At 41.6% G+C, this 21,748-nt stretch overlaps 2 protein-coding genes across 2 annotated transcripts; both read left to right on the plus strand.

Annotated features, from left to right (window-relative positions):
- Positions 1-8,025: 8,025 nt before the first annotated feature.
- Positions 8,026-11,054, plus strand: LOC146557283 (beta-crystallin A2-like). The gene is made up of 5 exons (XM_085249657.1): positions 8,026-8,141; positions 8,868-9,055; positions 9,673-9,814; positions 10,219-10,361; positions 10,677-11,054. The coding sequence occupies exons 2-5, from the start codon at positions 8,898-8,900 to the stop codon at positions 10,822-10,824; spliced, it is 591 nt and encodes a 196-aa protein (XP_085105783.1). The 5' UTR covers positions 8,026-8,141; positions 8,868-8,897; the 3' UTR covers positions 10,825-11,054.
- A 3,460-nt stretch (positions 11,055-14,514) lies between these two features.
- fev (FEV transcription factor, ETS family member) lies at positions 14,515-17,904 on the plus strand. The gene is made up of 3 exons (XM_085249300.1): positions 14,515-14,604; positions 15,227-15,298; positions 16,372-17,904. The coding sequence occupies exons 1-3, from the start codon at positions 14,556-14,558 to the stop codon at positions 16,911-16,913; spliced, it is 663 nt and encodes a 220-aa protein (XP_085105426.1). The 5' UTR covers positions 14,515-14,555; the 3' UTR covers positions 16,914-17,904.
- The last annotated feature ends 3,844 nt before the right edge of the window (positions 17,905-21,748 follow it).

Raw genomic sequence — 21,748 nt, forward strand, 5'->3', positions numbered from 1 at the left:
TCTGATAGAAGCCATCTGTTATTTAGAAACTGTGATGCATTATTAAGCCACCCCAATCCTAATATTCATGTTTTCGTTATTTTGTCTTACACTGAACATTATTTACACCTTTGTAGCATAAAGTGCTGTTTTGATCCACTAGCCTGAAGGCAGAGCTATAAGCTGTGCCCTGGGTGACGAATAAAGAGCTAAAAACACAAATTTTTATTACATATTTTTAAAAAAAAGTTTACACATCTAGTTCAACTATAGTACCCCCCCCCCCCCCCCAAAAAAACCCCTAAATCTACCAAACACTTAATTAAAACATACAAACTTTGTTTAACATCAGAGAAAAATGCATTGAACCTTAATTATACAGATACAGTTGTATATTCTTTCTAGGATTTCTAGGACTTCCTTGTGGCTCAAATGTTAAAGACTGTATAATTTTGTAATTAAGCTCTTTTGTGCTCCTTTTGCTATATTGTCCCTGCTAAATAGCACACACTCCTAATAAACTCCAAAAATACCTCATTTTTGCAGGATGGCTTGTGAGCAACATCATGAGAAAGCCTGTCCTGCATGTCATTCTTTACCTGAGAGCCTATTTGCCTCAGCTCGAATCGCCAGTCAATATTTGTTTAAAACCAGAGGAAGGGTAAGCTCACACTCCTCAGTATCCTGGTTACCTTGTCCCGACTGGTCCTGCTGCTGCACCCTTCCAAGCAGCTCCAGCAGCTGCATTAGTTGCAGGTAATTTGTTTAGGAGTCACCGTGGAGGCCGGGCCACCTGGCTGGAACGAGTTGAAATAAACATAATGCCACAGTCATGAGTTTGGACCTGTTGGTTTTATCACCAGCGGCTCCCTCACTAACATATTTCCTCCACAGAAGATGAAGGAGAATTTTATTTGTATCACAAATGCATATTGTGTAAGACGACGTTACTCAGTAGCTCAGTCCTGTTATTGCTCCTCACGATGAATTTAGTTTTTTACTGAAGATTTAAAGCATGTTCGTATATCATGTAGCCCCTCACTCATGTTGCTAGCAGTTAGAAACAGTACTGTGAAAAAGTATTTGCTCTTTTCCCCACTGATAATTTAATTTTGCATATTTGTCACATTTACAAGTTTCAGATCAAATAATTTGTAATATAATTATTAGTTATTAGCTTAATGAGTCCCCATTAAATCAAGAAATCACTTAAACAGAAGCTGTCTAACAAAGTGAAGTAGGCCATAAGAACTCAAAGAGCAGCACATCATGCCACAATCTAAAGAAACAGCTGAGAAACAAAGTCACTGACACCTGTCGGTCTGGGAAGAGTCACAAAGCCAGTCTAATTCAATTCAGTTTTATTTATATAGCGCCAAATCACAATAAAAGTCGCCTCAAGGCGCTTCATAGATACAGAGAAAAACCCAACAATCATATGACCCCCTATGAGCAGCACTTTGGCGACAGTGGGAAGGAAAAACTCCCTTTTAACAGGAAGAAACCTCCAGCAGAACCAGGCTCAGGGAGGGGCGGGGCCATCTGCCGTGATTGGTTGGGGTGAGAGAAGGAAGACAGGATAAAGACATGCTGTGGAAGAGAGACAGAGGTTAATAACAGATATGATTCAGTGCAGAGGTCTGTTAATACATAGTGAGTGAGAAAGGTGACTGGAAAGGAAAAACTCAATGCATCATGGGAATCCCCAGCAGCCTACACCTATTGCAGCATAACTAAGGGAGGATTCAGGGTCACCTGGTCCAGCCCTAACTATATGCTTTAGCAAAAAGGAAAGTTTGAAGCCTAATCTTGAAAGTAGAGATAGTGTCTGTCTCCTGAATCCAAACTGGAAGCTGCTTCCACAGAAGAGGGGCCTGAAAACTGAAGGCTCTGCCTCCCATTCTACTTTAAATACTCTAGGAACAACAAGTAGGCCTGCAGAGCGAGAGCGAAGTGCTCTAATAGGGTGATATGGTACTACAAGGTCATTGAGATAAGATGGGGCCTGATTATTTAAGACCTTGTATGTGAGGAGCAGGATTTTGAATTCTGGATTTAGCAGGAAGCCAAAACAGGAGAAATCTGCTCTCTTTCTAGTCCCTGTCAGGACTCTTGCTGCAGCACTTTGGATTAGCTGAAGGCTTTTCAGTGAGTTTTTTGGACATCCTGATAATAATGAATTGCAGTCGTCCAGCCTGGAAGTAATAAGGCTTTGTGGCTCCAGTGAACAGTGCTGAAGCTTTCCAGGAGCTCAGAGAAGAGCCCAGAACAACATCTAAAGAACTTCAGGCCTCACTTGGCTCAGAAAGGGACCGGGAAAAAATATCCTCCGTGGGAGAGTCCAAGGAGAAAAGCACTGCTGATTTTTCTGCCAAAAAACATCTGGATAATCCCCGAGACTCCTGGGAAAATATTCTGTGGACTGACGAGAAAGGCTGAACTTTCTAGAAGGTTTGAGTTCCGTTACAACTGGATCAAATCAACAGAATTTCATAACAAGAACATCAGAGCAACAGTTGAACATGGTGGTGGTTGTGAGATGGTCTGTGGCTGCTTTGCTGCTTCAGGACCGGGACAACATGGATTCTGCTCTCTGCCAGAGGAGTGGGCCACCAGTTTGTGCCCTGAAGCTCAAGAGCACTTGGGTTATGCAGCAGGACAATGATCCAAAATTCAGCACCAGTCTCTTATGAAACATCTGGCTCAAACAGATACGTACTGACCACGCTGTCCTGCTGAACAGTGAGCAGTTACTGTAGGAGAGAAAGGGAATATGGTAGCAGTTCACTCAGTTTCAAACAGCGACTGTTGCAAATGGAGGCTTTCATTTGACTAAAAAACCTAAATAAATGAAAGATTCACTTGTACCAGAATAACTGGAAAAGGTTGGAGGAGGAGAGAAATACCTGCTGATAGGACAGCACTTCATAGTGCAGCTGGACAATGATCCAACCCAAGAGTTCATCAGTGCTTTACAGAAACTGAAGACAAATCTGAAGACATGGAGACACACGCAAATAAGCAGCAACTGAAGTAGGCATATAGTAACGTTCATGGGTTTAAGAATTCATGCATTCATGCAAAGGATGAAGTTTGTCCAATTACTCTTGAGCCTCTACACATAAACAGGCTTTATTTTGGAAGACTTGATGAAATGATTTTGGCTAAACCTGGAAGGCTGCACTTCAATCACAGCTTGATTATCTGATATAAAACGTGAGTGCTGTGCAGAAGCAAAGTTACAAGAACGATGTCATCGACTAAAACAGCTGTGGAGCTAGGCTACCTGTCAGCATTACTAACTGTGTCTCACATTTTTTCACCTCGAGCCCACTGTGGCATCTTTGTAAGTCCCTCCTTCTTTCATATCATCTTTTCAACGTACAGCTTGCTGGGTCTGAATGTCAGGGTGTCTTGGAGAGTTGGTGCATGTGCCAACCTGGCACACCTTACTACATTACTTCCTTGACTTACTCTGGGGCTCTGCTTGTACCTGCTTGCTGTATCATTGTTGGTTAAGCTGACTGGTTACCGTCCACCTGGGTAAGTTTGTCTGCCCAATCAGAGTAACACAGATAACATGCAAATATGCTAACATTAGTATCTACATTATGCCACTCTGTATCTCACTTAAACTGTTAGAAATAAATAAATGAAATGTATTTTACCTGCTGAGAAAGTTACCATGTTGGTAACGAGCTTACTTCTCAACCTGTAGATCTCTACACCTCACACCTCCACTGTATGACATTCCTATATTTCATACTTAATTCAAGTGGCTTACACTAATGCAAGCAAACAAAGGTCAAAGCAATCTGAAACTCTGACCAAGCTGCTTGTAATCGCAGCTTATGGTGGAAACTTTCAGGCCTTCTTGCTTGAAAAAGCCCTGCCTACCAGACATGGGTCATATTTTCTTATCTGAACATACAATTTCCTTTAAAATACACCGTTTTCAGGCCACCTCATCTGCAGAGTCTGTGTGAGAGGAAGCAAACATTAGCGCACAGCAAACATAGTATTTGAATGGTACTCAGCATGTCTGCTGGAGCTGCTGTTTATACCTTTGCAATTTACTTTGCAGTGTATTTAAACACGTGCGTGAGTTATTCTCTGTAAATGTTACTAACTCATTCACTGTTTTCCAGTATTGATCCGCTCATACAAATGCCCGAGTGAAATGCCCAAGCACATGTATCATTAGCATATTTTTAGGCTGTTCTGGAGTCATCCTGTTGTTACAGTTACATCCTGTTTTGCTCTTCCTCATGTTTTGTCCTGATCCACAGCGCAGTAAGTGCTGCATATAGAAAAAAAGGGGCAGCTACAACATTTTATATTGACTTTATGAATAAAACTTCACTGGGCTTGTCTGTTTCCTAGCTGCCTCTGCTGTGACCCTCTGCAGGGTTATACTGTATTAGTGCTATTAAGACAAGCGTTTGTGTCTGTTCAGCAGGAACATGATTACATTTGTGCCGTCTGCCAAACTGCTCAGTACTATCTGTAAATGGATGAGCGGAGTGAGGGGCTGCGTGTATGTGCTGCCTGTAGGCTATGTGCTGTTTCCTCTGACAGTTACTGATAATGAAAACTCATGCAAATGCCCAAGGCCTGTTCTCTCGCTCCCTCGGCTGGTCCTTGCCTCGGCTCTGTCGTGGCAGGGTGAGTGTTAATATTTTAAGTCCTCAGTCTCTGAAGAATTGGCTGAACAAGCTGCTGGGTTTCTATTTTGAACTCAAATAAAAGAAAATGAGTTTTATCTCGGCACTTTGTCTAACTCCCTCAGGCAAACTTGCTTCTTTTGTGTTTGATCTGTCTGCTCAGACACCTGAATGATAACAGCAGCGTGCGCGCGTGAGCCTGTCGTCACAATTTAATCGTAATTGTCTACAGAAAACAATTACTATATATATATGTATTTTTTTATTTTTTATTTTTTTATTTTACCGTGTAAATCAACTACTTGGATGTCCCTCCTGTCAGAGCAGCGGGGGCAAGAGGAGGCGTTACAGCAGATGTCCTGTTCACATCATCCTCACCTGGATTAGTCTCCAGGGTAACGTTCCACCTGAAGGAGGGCATTTATTCAGGGCAGTGTGTGTGTGTGTGTGTGCGCAGGTGCGTTCACTCACTATTCAAATAGTCCATACTCAAATTGACCCAGAAAACAAGCAGTGTTAATACACTCAGGGACAGACATCTGGAATATAACATTATACTCCAAAATATAGGTACTGATCTATTTAAATGTAGATATGTTTGAGAAGTTGTATTTAAATATTAAACTATGTGTTTAATATCTATTTTTGCCATTAGTTTCACAAACGTCACTTTTATCCCAATGCAGAATGCAGAATTGGAAGGACAGGGCTGGTAAACAACACTGAAACATTTATTTACACTTTCCCAGTAAATACTACTCCTCGCTCCATCACGCCCCTCGGTGCCTCTGTTTAATAGTAAGAAGGACCGTTATACCAAGCAGTTTGCTGGTGCATAAAAATTACCACCAGAATCTACTTCAATTATTTAAATAATTATTGTTATTATTTATTATTTATTATTATTTTGTTATTTATTTAATTATTGTTAAATAAAAAAAACACACGTGGATGTGTGTTAATATTGTGTAATACCAAATTTAAGCCTCAGGAAAGCGTACGTGGGGGTGGTAGCTGGCACAGAGTCCTGTGAAATAATCAAATGTTCCATGACCTTTAGCCAGCAATGCAGAGCGGTCATCAGATAATAGCTCTCAGTGTATTTGCCACCGATATTTTGCATTTGACTGGGTGAATGAATGAAGGGGTGAACTTGTGACCTCTGCCAATCACGGGTCATTGTGGGATCTGGAAGAAGCAAGCGTTTCCTTTGATAAAAGAGGAGGAGAAAATAAAATAAATATATCCTCTGTGTACTACAGTACTGTGCATATCGTGACTCATCGTCTTAACTAATTTCATGACGGTTATTTTATGATAATTGTGTTTGTCTTTCACTCTAAACTAAGCTTCATGTTAAACTTTCTTTCTGTGTTGCCAGTGTGAAAATATCATTTGAGCAAAGATGAGTTAAAGCGGTTAAACGACATCACTGTGTGCTGTGTAGCTGGTGCAGCTCGTAGCCGCTTAGACAAACCATTTATAAGTTAGCAGAGGCAGCGCTGAAGCTACAGAGGAGAGGGAATTTGCTTTTGCGCTACCACTTGATGAACTATTATTAAACTTGACCCACAGCCGGTCAGCAGAGCAGAGCTATCGTATGACCAGCAGGAAGAAATGAATGGATTTGTTATACAGACAGATAAGGATTCAAAGTAGAACTGTACTGTACTGGCTCTGAGCTGGACTACACTGCCCCTCATGTATGCAAATCCCCACCAGCTGCATTTAACAGGGAAATAAGGTGTGTGTCAGTGTCAGGTTTGTGTTCATAGGTAAGGATATATCATTTATTTTACCTCGGTTTTAGCGTGTTCGGGTACACCGGGTCATTATGCTTCAAAACTGAACAATTCATGTGGATTTTGTGCCCAAAAGGGAGGCAGGTCCCCACAACATGTCTGTGTAAACAGTTCATGATGTAGTATGTGCGCCTGCACACAGAGCATCTGTGCCTTTATAAGCCTTTCCTTTCACCTGCCATCACCTGCTCTGAAGGCAGGCTGGGTGACACAGGCTAATGCACACACACATGTGGAGTGAGGGGCAATGAATGGGCTATCAGCAGACAATGAGAGAGCTGTTTGTACAAGTAAGCAGCACAGACACACAGCGTGTACCCAGTCATAGCAAAATGAGCTCTTTACTGTATGTTTAGTGAGAAAAGAGGAATATTTACTCCTCCTCTTCCCACACAAACTGGAAAGTTTTCACTGAATTAACCGGAGAAACGGACTCAACTAACTGTCAACCTTAATTCATGATGTTCACTTTATTATGTTTGCCAGCTTCTGTGTAATAACCATTTTAGCCACTAGATGTCACCAATGATGAAGGAAAACTCAACCGCTTCTTTAATCATTGTTGTTATGATCAGGTGTTCAAACCTGCAAAAATGTAAATGTAAGAGATGCACATGGACAGGTGATGCCTGTAGGTTTAACGTGGTCCGCATGTGATGAACTGTTCAACAGTTTTCAGTCAGCAGTGGAGCTGTTAGACAAATAAAGACAGACAGACAATAAAGCCTGTTCTGTTAATAAGAGGTGAAAAAGGTATACAAAGTACGTTGAGCTTGTTTTATTTATAACATTAAATGTCAAAGGCCATTCATACACATTTTTGGAGCTTCAAAGAATAAAAATAAAAATAGGAAAAATGGGGCAAAACATGCAAATATAATTACTACATCTGTAATACAGCTTTGATCAGTATTGTTAAAAAGCCAGATGACATTTAAAAGTAGAATAAACCTGAATAAGCTTCTTTTTTCAACAAAACGTACAACATAACCATTTAGATCATGTTTGTTCTTCAGTGTACGTCAGAATGCTCATGTAGGTGGACTCATCAGCCTAAAGACAATTTCTTTATGTGTATGATGTGTATGATACACCTCTATGTGTGTTCTCATTTGTATAATTAAAACTGTGATTTGGTCTGATCCTAATCTGAAAAACAAAGCACTGCAGTTTTTACTACAGCACTTCACCCTCCAGTTCCTTCCAGAGCCGGAGGAAAAGAAAGAAAAACATGTCCTAGATGAAAGTGACACATGTCCTGGGCTCAGTGTGTGGCATTCCTTGGACCCTTTGCCACCTCGAGTTTAGGATCCAGTTTACCTACTGCAAAGAGTGAGGGGGAGGGGGAGGGGGAGGGGATCAGCTCCCAGAATGTGTCTATTGTCCCGCTACACCAATCAAACTGTTGTGTCAGTGCGTTGCCATTGTATAGTCCTGGGTCAGGTTGCCACTGACCGTGGCTGCCATATTGATGACTAAGTCAGTTTGGGGCTCTGAGGACAATGGTGCTCTGGAGCCTCCACAAAGCACGAGGCTAATGCTCCCCTTTCAGCCGGCCCGCTCAGCTGCTGAGTGTGCAAGGCTGCTGGGCAAATGGAGTGGCTCGGGTCCAGGGGGCCCAGCCCTATAAAAACACAGGCGAGGGTCTCTCCCCCGACATTGATTATACTGGATCTGTCCCACCTCAGTACCGTCTGTAAGTATCTCAGCACTGCCTCAGACTTAGCTGCAAGAAACAGTGACGGTGACAGCTTTGTGTACTAGGTGGAAGCGACAGGCAGCGAGACGCTCCTCACACTGTGGCTTTGGTAGTTAGTCTATTACAGACGCACTTTGTTAACATTAAAGAACTTTATCATGAGGACAGCTGTGTATTCCTATAATAAGCTGGCAAGATGATGCCTTTCGGGTGTGCTTGTGTGTGCCTTTTAAAGACAATGCAGGCGTTTATCTGAGTGCAGTGTTGTGTGCTTTTCCACCACAACAAAATCAAACGAGCCAGACTAGAAAGAGATGAAACTTCATAAGCTTTCACTCTGATTCTGGCTGGAAGTGGTTCTATCTGCCACGCTGGAGTCTCACGGTGCAGTTTATGAGCTGGAAACGTGGTTGCTGATTGAATCTCCATCTGATTGAATCTGTGCTTTAAGGAAATGGAAAAGCAAAGAATGAATGGAATTTTTCACTTGTGACACCTTTGGAGAGTGAGCTAAAAATAGATGCAACAAATGTTTTATTTTTCGCCAAGCTTCCAGATAAAGATTGCAGTTTTAGGATAATTTAGAGATGTGCCTGGCTCGCTGACGACCTCTACCCCACTGATTGCTCATGCTACCCGGGGCTTTAGTTGTGATTGTGTGATGGTGTTATTCCTAATCTGTTTTATGCTGAGGGTCTTTATTAAACTCTGTACGTTGTTCAGAGAGTAACCCCCGAGGGAGAAGCAGCAGCCATGAACACTCAACAGATGGAGCAGATGGGCCAGTTTAAGATCACAGTCTGGGAGGAAGAGAACTTCCAGGGAAAGCGCTGTGAGTTCATGCTGGAGTGCCAGAACATCATGGAGAGGGGCTTCAACAAGATCCGCTCCATCAAGGTGGAGAATGGACCGTAAGTGAAAGACACATTAAAGCTGTTTATACCTGTAAGCGCATTATGGATCAGCACTTTTTCTTTTTATATTTCAGTAGCAACATCTTGTACATTCATGTTTGTTCTCTTGAAATTTGAATCTCACTGACCTGAAAAGGTCGGACTAAAGCAGACAGGAGTCAAGAAGTGGAGCAGACAGAATAACAAAAACTCTAAATTATAACCTGCGCTGTTATTAGTTTGCTGCTTGGCATGTACTGCTTGCATGTGTGTGTGCGTGTGCATGCATCCAAGTGTGTCCCTGTTGTGATATGAGTTGGCTGCGTGCAGCTGCTGGCTGTGACTCGTGATCAGATAAAAAGGCCGGGGTGGGCACAGCCCGGCAGCGGCGGTGGAGGCAGGAGCAGTATCTAATGTTTGCTTTGTGCTCTGCAGTCACAAAAGGAGCTGCATGCTGCTTTTGTGAGCGCTGGACTCTATTGTTTAAGAAGGACGACAGTGTCAATATCATTGTGTTGTGTATTTAGTCGTCCATTAAAAGTTTTTATTGTTTAGTGTTCTTTTTTTTATTTATTTGGGGTTTATTCTGTCGTTTCCAGCACATTTAACCTCAGTGTTTCTGTCTCTTTTCTCAGCTGGGTGGGTTATGAGTACCCTGAGTTCCAGGGACAGCAGTTCATCCTGGAGAAGGGAGACTATCCTCGCTACGAGGCCTGGAGCGGAAATAGCAGCTACAGAACCGAGCACCTGCTTTCCTTCAGACCCATCAAGTGTGCTGTGAGTCCCTCCTCCTTTTCATTTATCTGTTTTCTCTTTTTATCAATCAGTCTTTGTAAGCGGTCTGTCTTCTCCACGCCTCCTGAGACATTAACCTCCCTCCTTCTTCTTGTGAATCCTGCAGATGTGTTTGCATATATTTATTTTAATGCATCACTTACAGGCTACTCGTCCTGTGACGCTTCCTATCCTGTTAGCTTTAGAAATGTATTTTTTAAAGGTCTCTTTCCTTGTCTGTTGTTCCTTTAAAATAAATATGGAGCCATAGGTTCTATATGTTTTCTAATCAACCCTGAATAAAACCCTCATAGTTCTTAGCATTAACGTCCTCTTTATTTCTCTAATTACGTACCAACTATAATGTAATAAAACAGCTTCTAAATGAGTTGTTTGCTTCTCTGCAGAACCACAGTGACAGCAAGGTGACCATGTACGAGTGTGAAGACTTCCAGGGCCGTAAGTTTGAGCTGTGCGATGACTACCCATCCCTACAGGCCATGGGCTGGTGCAGCAAGGAGGTGCCCTCTATCAAAGTCAACTCAGGAGCGTAAGTTACACGTTTTTCTCTGTGTTCAACGTCTTTCCTTAAAATAAACAACACGTGCACGTGCTTTTACTTACATATTGTGCTCTTATTTTACTCAAGTTAGTTTTTAATTTAACACGCTGCTGCAAAATATAGCTTGACGAGCTGCACAGTCTCCTGACTTTGTGCAGTGTTATAAAATATATGAAGGCTCAACCTTGTAATTGCACTGAATTTACCAAAGTGCATTAAACTTTAAAGACTAGCAGAACCCAAAGATGCTTTACTGAATCCTTTGATGTGACCTCGACTCTAACCCTCCCTCCTTCTTTACAGCTGGGTTGCCTACCAGTTCCCTGGTTACCGTGGCTACCAGTACATCCTGGAGAGAGATAGACACCAAGGCGAGTACAGAAACTACAATGAGTACAGCACCCAGGCTCACACCAACCAGGTGCAGTCCATTCGTAGGATCCAGCACTAAGCCTCCACACTGCCGGCCTGACCCCACCTGAAAAAGAAACCCCTCCCCATAATCGCTCTCTCAACTTGAACCCTGGACAGATCGCTGTCACAGAACAGTAGATGGACAAACTCTTTCTATCACTCTGTGGCTCTGCATGTATGGATATCTAAGTACCTACTTCTACTATCATGCTGAAGCATGTTCTTGAAATTCTTGAAATAGGAAATAAAGGCTTTTCTTCAAAACTAGACACTGTTTGTCGGTATTCTTTTTCTTTTTTCTTTTTCTTTACATGAAAGTTTATCAACCCAAATAGAATAAATGGAAATGAAGAGCTCAGAGAAAGTGGCTGTAATACTCGACTTCTACTAAGCTATTAATCTGTACCTGCAGTTAGACTGCAGGTGTCCAAGCATTGCAAAACCTTTGTAGCTCTATGAAGACGTTGTTCTCAGAGGCAGGTTTTGCTTTGTGTTTATTTGAAGTGCATATTTGGCCTTTCAGTGAACATCCCTGGAAAGATTTGATTCTGTTAGGCTTCAGGATGTATAATGTTGTTCTTGTCATACTGTATTCTTATTTCCAATAAACAAGAGCACAAGATCACTTTGGTTTCTATTATTTGTTTTTCAACTGTTTGAGGCACAGTTTGACCAATAAGGCAACGCTCCGTGAAAGCAACATGTGGCAGTTGGCCACTCAAAGCCGGCACCTTTAGACAGCTGACACTCCTTAACAGACATATGTAAATAAGAAAAAAACATGGGCATGAGTGGCTTTTTATTTCATTTCAACTGACTTCCTCTGCTATGATGGTGTTAAAGTGCTATTAAAGCTAACAAACTTAATAAAAAATCCAGCAGGAGTTCCCCGAGAGACAAAACATCATAAATGTTATGTTTTAGTTTCAGATAAAAGTTTAGATACATTTTAGGTTTCACAACTTAATCGATCAGTTTGATCCAAATGAAAACTGCAGCCTCTGCAGTATAAAATCAAGAGATATCCGAAAGCAGCCCTTAATAGTGTGAACAGCATACACAGCATTACACTCAACCTTGCATACCGTGAGTACTTCATTTGAAAGTCTAGTAGCTTAGCATTTGTTTGCTCACTCTGATGTGTCACTGTGATGTTGATCTTACAGTCGCACTCCGGGTTCCTGGAGTGTGTTTACCTCCACCTACACTCCTCCTGTTGGTCCAGGACATAGGATTCCGTGTTACACCCCCAAAAAAAGCTTTCACAGTCCCACACCCAAAAAACAGGATCTTTATATAAATGTGTAACCACGCGGCACACACCTTTCTCAAATATACATTCCTCTGCAGACTGATTAAAGCCGCTGCAGCGCTGATTACAGAGGAGTGACACTTGAGTAGACAAGAAAGTTACAGCTGCACAGCTCAGAGCACCAAGGTAAGCTCGAGACTTTACAGAGAAAACTTCATTGTTACAGCTTTTCGTAATGTTTGCAGGGTTGATTAGTCTGTGGTTTAGAATTACAGCTTAAAATATGAAGTTACTTCATTCGATTTGAATATTTAAAGTTGTCAAGTAACAAATTGAGTCCGGTGGTTATTGTGGGGTTTGCTAACAGTGACACTTTTGACTCTTTAGGTTTACAAGTGAGAAATGACACCACCTGGCTACCGGCTGATGCTAACTTTGCTTTTTATATTATAGATTATGTGCTCTAGCTCAGATAAATGACTTTTTTTTACTCTTTTTTATTTTTACTTTTAAGTTTGAATGTTCCTCCAGTGGATTTCTGTCCTCAGACTGAGCACAGGTGGACGTTTATGCATCCATTTCTCTTCCTTTCACTTCTCCAGTGGATTCAGTCTGGCTTTCGAGGCTTGTTTTAAGTTGCCTGTGAATTTTATCTGTTACACAGGCAGCTAAAGCAAGCCTTGAACACCAAAGACACACCTACCAGGACATCTCCAAACTGAAGGGGGACAAAATATGCTGTGAAATATATGATTATGAGCTCTGAACCAGCCAGTTACAAAGCTTTTCCTGTGTGTGTGTGTGTGTGTGTGTGTGTGTGTGTGTGTGTGTGTGTGTGTGTGTGTGTGTGTGTGTGTGTGTGTGTGTGTGTGGTGCTGATATTTTATTCCAAGCTGTCTGCTTTGACTGTGATAACTCACCATATAAAAATAAACAGCTGTACACTTGATGCTCTGGTGCTTTTTAAAAAATAAAAAATAAACACGTGTGCATTTGTGCGTGTCTGACCTCAGTCATGTGACTCATTATAAAGATGATTAATGATAAGCAGATATTCACTTTCAGTTCAGTCAGCACAGAGGACTGATTATATGTTATGAACTAAGATGTCAGCTTTACAAAGGCCAGATGTATTTTCAGCAAATTAAAGGAACTAGTTTATGCATCCATGTCCAGTTCAGGGTCATGGTGGGCGGGGCTTTGAACATATCGCAGGTTGCCAGTTTATGGGCGGTATGGCAAACTTAGAATCACCAGTTATTCTAACAGGCATGTGAGAGGAAGTCAAAGAGTGGATTTGTTGCTGTGAGGCAGCAGCGCGAAGCCTTTTTTAAAGCAATGTATCTGTTAAAATCTTTGTTCGAGGTGGCAAAGAGGATGGCTCAAATGTGCCAAGTGACAGAAGTGAAAGTGCTTTTGTGTTTATGACCATGTTATTAACAGACAGCAGGTATATGCTGCACTGTCAGGTTATGATGCATTGATGCTGTTGTTGCGGACGGAAAAAGACGAAGAAAACGTGTCAGAGTCTTTGCATTTGGTGTTTTTAATAAAATGGATTTTGTTGGATGATATAATGTACTGGAACCAAACCAGGGACACTGAACATTTCTAAAGACATTAAGTCACCAGAACCTAAATAAATATTAAAATATTAAATATTTTGGTACATTGTTACTGCGTCTTTGACACACTATTTAAAGAATGTTGAATTTTCAAACTATAAGCTCCCCAGCGGAGGATTTTCTTAATAAAGGTAATGTGTGTTATTAGTTGCATAAAGCTCTATCATCAGCCCGCGTTGCCCGTATGATGCCTTATTTACGCCTGAAGAAATGCGCAGACTCTAGCACATGGCCATAAAGCCCATGGGCTTTTCACTCCACTGCTTCTAAAAACACAGACGTATAAAATTATGAGTGGACACGATAACGTCAACGAGCATCACGAGGCATGGTTTTAAAGTTACGACCTCATTACCCCCAGATTGAGGCCATATAACCTTAAACCCACACAGAGCAGGTTAGGAGGGATGAAATGTTCTTGTTTTCTCGTGGCCACTGAAGCGTATTTTTTCAAGGTAAATATTCTTTTTCCAACATGAAATAGGTCTTTGTTGTTTGCCGAGAGGTAAAGAGGCGGAAAAGTGAGGAGGATCTGAACTGGTTTCCATGTCAAACACTTCAATTCACCATAGAAACTCAGATCTTAACGCGGAAACTTTATTAAACTGTGATGGTGGATTGATAAGGGCCGAATTTCTATTGGCCTCTTTTTATTGTGGGCGCCAGGCGGGCTGACAGAGGTAAATTGCTCTTTTAATTAAAGCAATGCACCAGGGGAAATTGCTGTCTGAATATTGTCTCAGAGATGGGGGCCAGTGACAGTTGCCTGGAAACTTCAATCTGTCTACCCGCATTTATTCCAGATCACAGTTATGAGATAAAGTTTAATAAAAATCTTTTCCTCCGCCACCAACGAAATGAAATCCAACCCTTTCTGAACAAGTGAACACAATGAGACAGGACTGCGGAGGAAACCTCATGTTCAACATGTATCTCTCAGGTTCGTCATTTGGTCCCATTAAGAATGAGAGAAACAGCCCGTTTTATATATCTATCGAGATTTTTTACATTTTTCTCCGGGTGTCGGTGTCCTGCCGGCGATGATGCTCCGTTTCCAGGCCAGAGCATTGTTCAGCCTTTTCAATCTAAAAGCCCGTCTGCTCTTTTGTCGGAAATCGGAAATCCTTTTTCCTGGACGCGTTTCCTGGCTTCTAGCAGAGACTGCAAAGGCGACATGCTCCAGGCATTAGACTGCAAATGGACCAGGATACAATTGGAATTTTGAAGCTCAATGTTTGAATTTTTAAACCTTATTTTGTTTTATTTGTATTTTTTTTTCCTTGCGCTCCAGTTTGCAACATTTTAGAAAAATCGGAGCATTTTTGAGCAGCTCTAATCTCAGTCCTCCGGTTCTTTCAATGCATTTTTCTACTTTCTTGAGATATTGCGCTTCTTGCTAGATTGTGCCTATAAAATCTGACCATGAAGAGATTTTTGTTCTTCTAAATAAATATTAAATCATAATATTTTGAAATACAAGTGATAAAAATCATCTGCATAAGAAATCCTCTTGTCGTAGTTTCTGGATGAAGATGCTGAAAATGTGTCTGTTTTCATTTCAGATCCAACAGAAAGTCTGTTGAAAGAAAGCAAAGGAACCTCCTGGGCTCCGATAAATACAGGAGTTCAAAAAGGTAAGAGGACAAACTCAGAGCCTCGTCCGCAGAGACGCTAAATACCGTCACTGCGGAGTGTCCAGCTCCTAATTAGCAGTTTACTTATTTTTAATGGAGAGCGTCTTCAAACGCAAAGATATATGAAAACATAAAAAATGATATCATAATAATAAAAATGATGTTAGAAAATAGTCCCACAGAAACCTCTCAAATTATATCGCAAACGGGTCGATACATAAAAATAGTTTCTGAAATAAAAAAATATTGATCACAATATCATAATAAATGTTAATAAAACAAAATATATGACAATAATAGCAGGATTTTAATGCGTTTACTCTGCGTTTCATGTATTTCCTATAGTCGCGTCTTTAGGTTTAATAGATCATTCAGCCGGTTCTGAAACGTATTCAGTTCTTTTTCTCATGTTTTTTTTTTTTTTGGCACCATCACATTATTTTTCTTTTCTCCTCTAAAACAGATAATTATCAAAGCATCTCCGGGATCATTTCGAAAGAAAATAAAAATCGTGTTTATTTTATGATTAAAAAAACACAACGGCCAAAATGAATTTGTCACATCTTGTGTTGGACGCTAATATTCACTCTTACTGCTCTCAGGACTTCCTGCAAAGATGTTTTAATTTATTTTAAATTTCTGATGATTATGAGCAGCGTGTTTTTTAAATATATGTTATAGAAAATATGGAGAAGCTAAATATAACCGGACCCATTTAAGCTGCTTTAGAGGAGTAAATAGAGATTTGTAAAATGATGTCATGATGGAGTTATTATCTTTAATTATATGTAATAAAATAACTGCGTATCTTTTGCGTGTCTTACATTATTTAATACCTGAATTTTCAAATATGATGAAATTCACAATATTATCTTTCATGAACTGATAATGCTGAATTATGTAAACCATTATTTTGAGACCAGTTATCTATCTATCTATCTATCTATCTATCTAGATATATCATTTTTTACTTTCTAGACAAAATTTTGTATTTTTTGGTTTGTTGTTGTTTTCGGGATTTATTTCAGATTATTTCCGGACCAGTTGTGATTTTCTTTTCTTCCTACACTCAGGGAGTGGGCAGATTCAGCTCTGGCAGTTCCTGCTGGAGCTCCTCTCTGACAGCACCAACATGTCATGCATCGCGTGGGAGGGCACCAACGGAGAGTTCAAGCTCATCGACCCTGATGAGGTGGCCCGGCGCTGGGGGGAGCGCAAAAGCAAACCCAACATGAACTACGACAAGCTGAGCCGGGCGCTGCGCTACTACTACGACAAAAACATCATGACCAAAGTCCACGGCAAAAGATACGCCTACAAGTTTGATTTCCACGGCTTGGCGCAGGTGTGCCAGCCGTCCACCACCGAGCAGGCCATCTACAAATTTCAGGGCAACTTCTCCCCGATCCCCTTCTCCGGGATTTCCAAACTGAACCTCGTGGCTCCTGGCGTGGGGCCTTCGGGGTTCTCCTACTGGGCTGGCTCCACACCAGCGGCTCTGTACCACAGCCACAACCTCCAGCCTCCGGGGCCGTTTGGCACCGTGTCCCCGTCCCACATCGGCTGCGTCAACAACATCAGCAGTCTGAGCACCATCAACAACCACTACAACTGACTCTCGATGCGTATTTTAGACACACCGGGAAACCGACACACTGCAGTGAGGGAGGACAGACAAACAGCACAAACACGCTGACTTTGGTGTTTGGCGGGGAAAATATGATTTAGGCTCAAAGTGGTTCAAAATTAGATGTTTTTAAAATGTCAAGTCAGGCTTTTTAAGCGGCGCAAAGTTGTGTTTAAACTCAAGATTATGACTAATGACACCGGACGTCTTCTTGCATGCAAGTAAGGCACGAAAACGTAGAAATTAAATATTTAATTTAATTTAATTTAATCCTTGTGGAGAAGCGATTACGATCAGATTACGCACAGTGCTTTGAACCTGAGCGCTTAATTTGATCCATAAATATTCCAAATATGAAATGTCCTTATTTAGGCCACTATCAGTGAGACGTAATCGGAAACCAAATAAAGGTTTACACGATGCTTGTTTTTGAAACAACAAACAAATAGTGTACATATATTTAAAAACGTTGAATAAATAATAAATTATCTTTCAGATCCATTTCCTATCAGACCTCGGCTCCCTCGCTCTCCCAGCCCTTTCCCTGAGTTCAGTGTTTGTTTTCACATCTTCAGGTGGATTTGCCCCGACGTGGGCGCGAGCTGCCAAACTACCATCGGACTAGTGGCGCCATCTTGTGGTTATGGATGAAAACAGGTTTGTTGGACTGGAATGAGACTCGCTTGAATCATGCTGTCACGTCGATCACCGTTTGGTTATAAATCAGATCAGACGTAATGAAACTCTTTGTAGGAAAAACAAACCTCACGCAATAAAAAATGAAAGCAGCGCACAGACACGGGGAACAGGAACTTTGTGTGAAATAGGCTGAGTAGAAACCGAAACTGTGAATTCCCAAACTGCTCTGTAAATACTGTAGAGTAGAGACCGGCTCAGACTATAGAAGCTCTTCAGTGATTTTAAAGTGAATTCATTCACACTGTGACTAAAACAACTGTACCAATAAAAATACATAAATAAACTCTTCTGAATAAAAATGTTGTCAGTATTGTGGGATTCATTTATTTGAAAGCGTGATCTTTATGTTGACCCAAACGTGGGTGAGCCTGTAAATGTCCTCCATGCGCCAAACCGTCAGCGCTGTTTCTCAAAATGCAAACTTTTATTTGGATTTGTGGACTGACCGGCTGCAGCAGTCTCGGTAATCAGAGAAAAGTTTGCAGTATTTGTCTTGATGCATGCTCAATCATCCAGCTAAATCCCAAAGGTTGATTCTGTTCACCTGGACGCAGCGTGACTTCCTCAGTCTCAGCTGACTGCAGGTTTCTTATAAACAGTACATTTGCACAATGACTGAAACCAGCACCACTGAATGAACAACGGGCTGTGAGGTCAGTTTCATGATCATTAATATGCAGATTGTCATGACCATTGATCATCAACCACTGGTCTAAGACCATTGATCAATGCCACTCTAGCACAACAAAGAGAGCTACCTCGTCAGCCAGGACTCTGCAGTCTATTTACACCAGGGGTAGGCACCTCCAGGCCTCGAGTGCCGGTGTCCTGCAGGTTTTAGATGTGTCCATGATCCATCACAGCTGATTTAAAGGGCTAAATGACTCCTCAGCATTTCTTGAAGTTCCCAGGGTGGGATCTAAAACCTGCAGGACACCGGCACTTGAGGCCTGGAGTTGCCTACCCCTGATTTACACCAACAGGCCAGTGGACACTCTTTCAATGATGAGGATGTACACATCGTGCGGAGCACCGAGTCAAAGAGGCCATTTACGTGAAAAGGGAACGACCATCTCTGAATCGAGGAGGGGGCCTAAGGGTCCATCTGTCACCATCTTACAATGCTGTGATTGCAGCCATTCCCCAACTCTCTGTGAATGGGACTCATGGCCATGGATCAGTGGGCTTTGATCAATGTGCATGTTAATGATCAAGGAACTGACCTCCCAGCTCATTGTTCATTCAGTGGTGCTGGTTTCAGTCATTGTGCAAATGTGCTGTTTATAAGGTTTGAAACCTGCAGTCAGCTGAGACTGAAGACGTCACCTGGATCAGTGACGAAACGTTTCTCTCACTGACAACGTCCAGATGAACAGAATCAACTTTTTGGGAGTCTCGCACATTACATCAGCATGAGCTCTGGCATCAGCCACACTTTATATTACTGGTTTGTCAGCATGATGGTGTCTATGATGCTGTAACTGACAAAAACAACATATTTCAGCTCATAATGTGCTCCTGGTCCTGCAGTGACTCATCCTGTTGGTCCAAACAGACCCACAAACAACCAGCCATCTTTATCACTGTGAATTACAAACAACAAACAGACAAGCTTTATTTGTCACATTTATTATTACAGGTGAAATGCATGTGTGGCTTCTTTAAAAAGAAGAAAATATTTATTGTTCTTTCAGCTGTGGAAGTATAAAAATATACAGTAATGTGAAATTGAAGCGTTCCTAAACATACGACTGAAAAGTCCATCAAATGTGCTTATGCTGTTTCAAGTGTCAGCTGCTGCTCATCGTGAAAGTGACTCCAAATAAGAGACGTAAAATAAGGGCAGTAAATCTTTTCATCCATGTGGGGGCAGCACAACTCTTCCAACGTCAGGATCCAGCTTATGTAACCAGGTGATAACAGAGCTGCTCTAATATAGAACATGGAGCATTTGCAAATAGCAGATTAACCCCAAACCTCATTTTATGAAAGTGCGAGACTGCAGAGGTTTGCCTGGGTGAGCACGACCAGTGGAACAATGGGACGTTCACACGTTTTACTGGTTATATATAAATAATTAAAACAACATTCTTAGCAGATAATGTCCTTTATCAGTCAGACTGATCAGTGATTCAGAAGGAAGGGATGTGTGTGTGTGTGTGAGGGAGGGAGAGGAAATAGAGAATGGTCCGCTCATTCACAGCACTGTTTGTGTGTGTGTGTGTCCTGCATATCAATTGGAAAGACATGGAGTCGCTATTGACAACTGAATTTCTCTCATGCCTTGGTCCCTTACCAACAAAAGAGTCATGACACACACACACACACACACACACACACACACACACACACACACACACACACACACACACACACACACACAAAGAGAAGAAGGGGGTGAAAAGGTATGGATGCCTCTTGTGTTGTTTACCCCAAACTGTGCTTCTTGTAATACCAACCATGGAAACTCCACGGGGATTGAGTCACTTCCACAGCACCGCGATCGTCACTGTCTTCTCCGCCAGCAGCTCTGCCACTAATCTGCTGTGCCTATTGTTGCTGATCCTCATCCTCGCGCTTCTTGCATAACAAACTAGGTGGGTGTTTTCCTGCAAGCCACAGGATTAACAGTGTGAATGCAGACGACCGAGGAGCGAAAAGAAAACACACGAAGGAGGAGGAAGAGGAGGAAGCGAGAGAAAGAAGAGCTAACTGTGTTACTTGGTGGCACCCAGGTCATTAGTGAAGCTTCCTTAAAGGTCTTGTTTGTCACTTGAATACTCGAATTCAACAATTAATCGCGTCATATCTGGATGTGCTGGCAGTCATTTAGAGAGGAGAGCTTATGCAAGCTGTCCACCTCAAACGCTCCATCGATTCTGGGCAATATTAGTAAAGGTTTCATTTACATGAACTTGAACATAGGCTTCAGCTTCTGCTTTGTGATAATGGATTTGTAGACGCTGAAAGCTCCAGAAATGATAACATGAGCTTATTTGAGCTGCAGACCAGCAGTTTAAGTGGTTGATGCATTCACTTGTCTTATCAGACCAACAGTAAACATGTAGTTTATCAAACTGCAGCAAAACAAAAAACTATTTCCTAAATATTTGCCTAAATCCGTCACATACTCAGTGAACAAAAGCAGGTCCCTCCATCACAGCTGTGCATTATTAGGACAGAGTAAGGCAGTCACTGGGACTGGGTTGCTGTGTGTGAAGTGTGAAGTGCAGTCAGTGAGTCATTCCTCCAGCAAGAGAAAGTGGTAAGAAGCCTCTTCTAATTTAGAACAGCACACCTACGTGGTGCTGAAATAGACTTGAGAATCACAGGGTGAGAGAAAGAGACTGGAGGATAGGAGAGGCTGAGAGAGGTGAGGGAAGGAGAAACAAGAGAGGTAAAAATCAGAAGGGAAGAACATTTAGACCAATGTGCTGCTGATTTATGTCCTTTTATCAGAGACACCTATATTTTTAGACGCTGACCTTGATTCTCCGAGTTAAAAAATAAAAACAAAAACACCCAGTACTTATTTGCCCCCATCTGGAGAAGAATGTCCAGAACACGAGTGCATGAACCCACTGAAGACACGTTTTTAGCTTTAACAGTGGACTAATTATTAGCTTTTATTTGAGGTTTGGTGTGTTGAATCCACCTGAAACCAGTGTAAACATGTAGTGGAAGGTGAGGCTCCCGTGCACTCTCTGCTCTCCCACACCTGTTCGATATCGGACTGCATTTCGAACAGTTTGATGTGGAAAATTAAATAAAACATATCAATGGTCAACGTTACACTGAATACAAAAGCTTCAGTATTTTGCTTGAAATGTTAATTTGTCAGTTTAGATAATGGTCTGGGATCAGAGCGACCTCTGCGCTTCAAAACCCTGTTTGGGATTTTGGCTGTTACATAAAACTAAATGGATGAATAATCATGCAAATTGATGCGGTGTGAAATGATTCACCGGCAGAGAAGACAAAATAACAATAAACCCTGTGTAGGTGTGTGATGAATGAAGGAATTAACATTACGTATTGTATAACTGGGTTAAATGTAAGAAAGCATCATGCAAATGCATCATGCAAATGCAACAGCATCGCCTTACGTAACGCGGGTGTAAGGT

Source organism: Mchenga conophoros, linkage group LG16, assembly GCF_057382185.1.
Source record: "Mchenga conophoros isolate Kocher_MC1m ecotype Shallow Benthic linkage group LG16, M_conophoros_male_GT1.1, whole genome shotgun sequence".
Lineage (NCBI taxonomy): Eukaryota > Metazoa > Chordata > Actinopteri > Cichliformes > Cichlidae > Mchenga > Mchenga conophoros.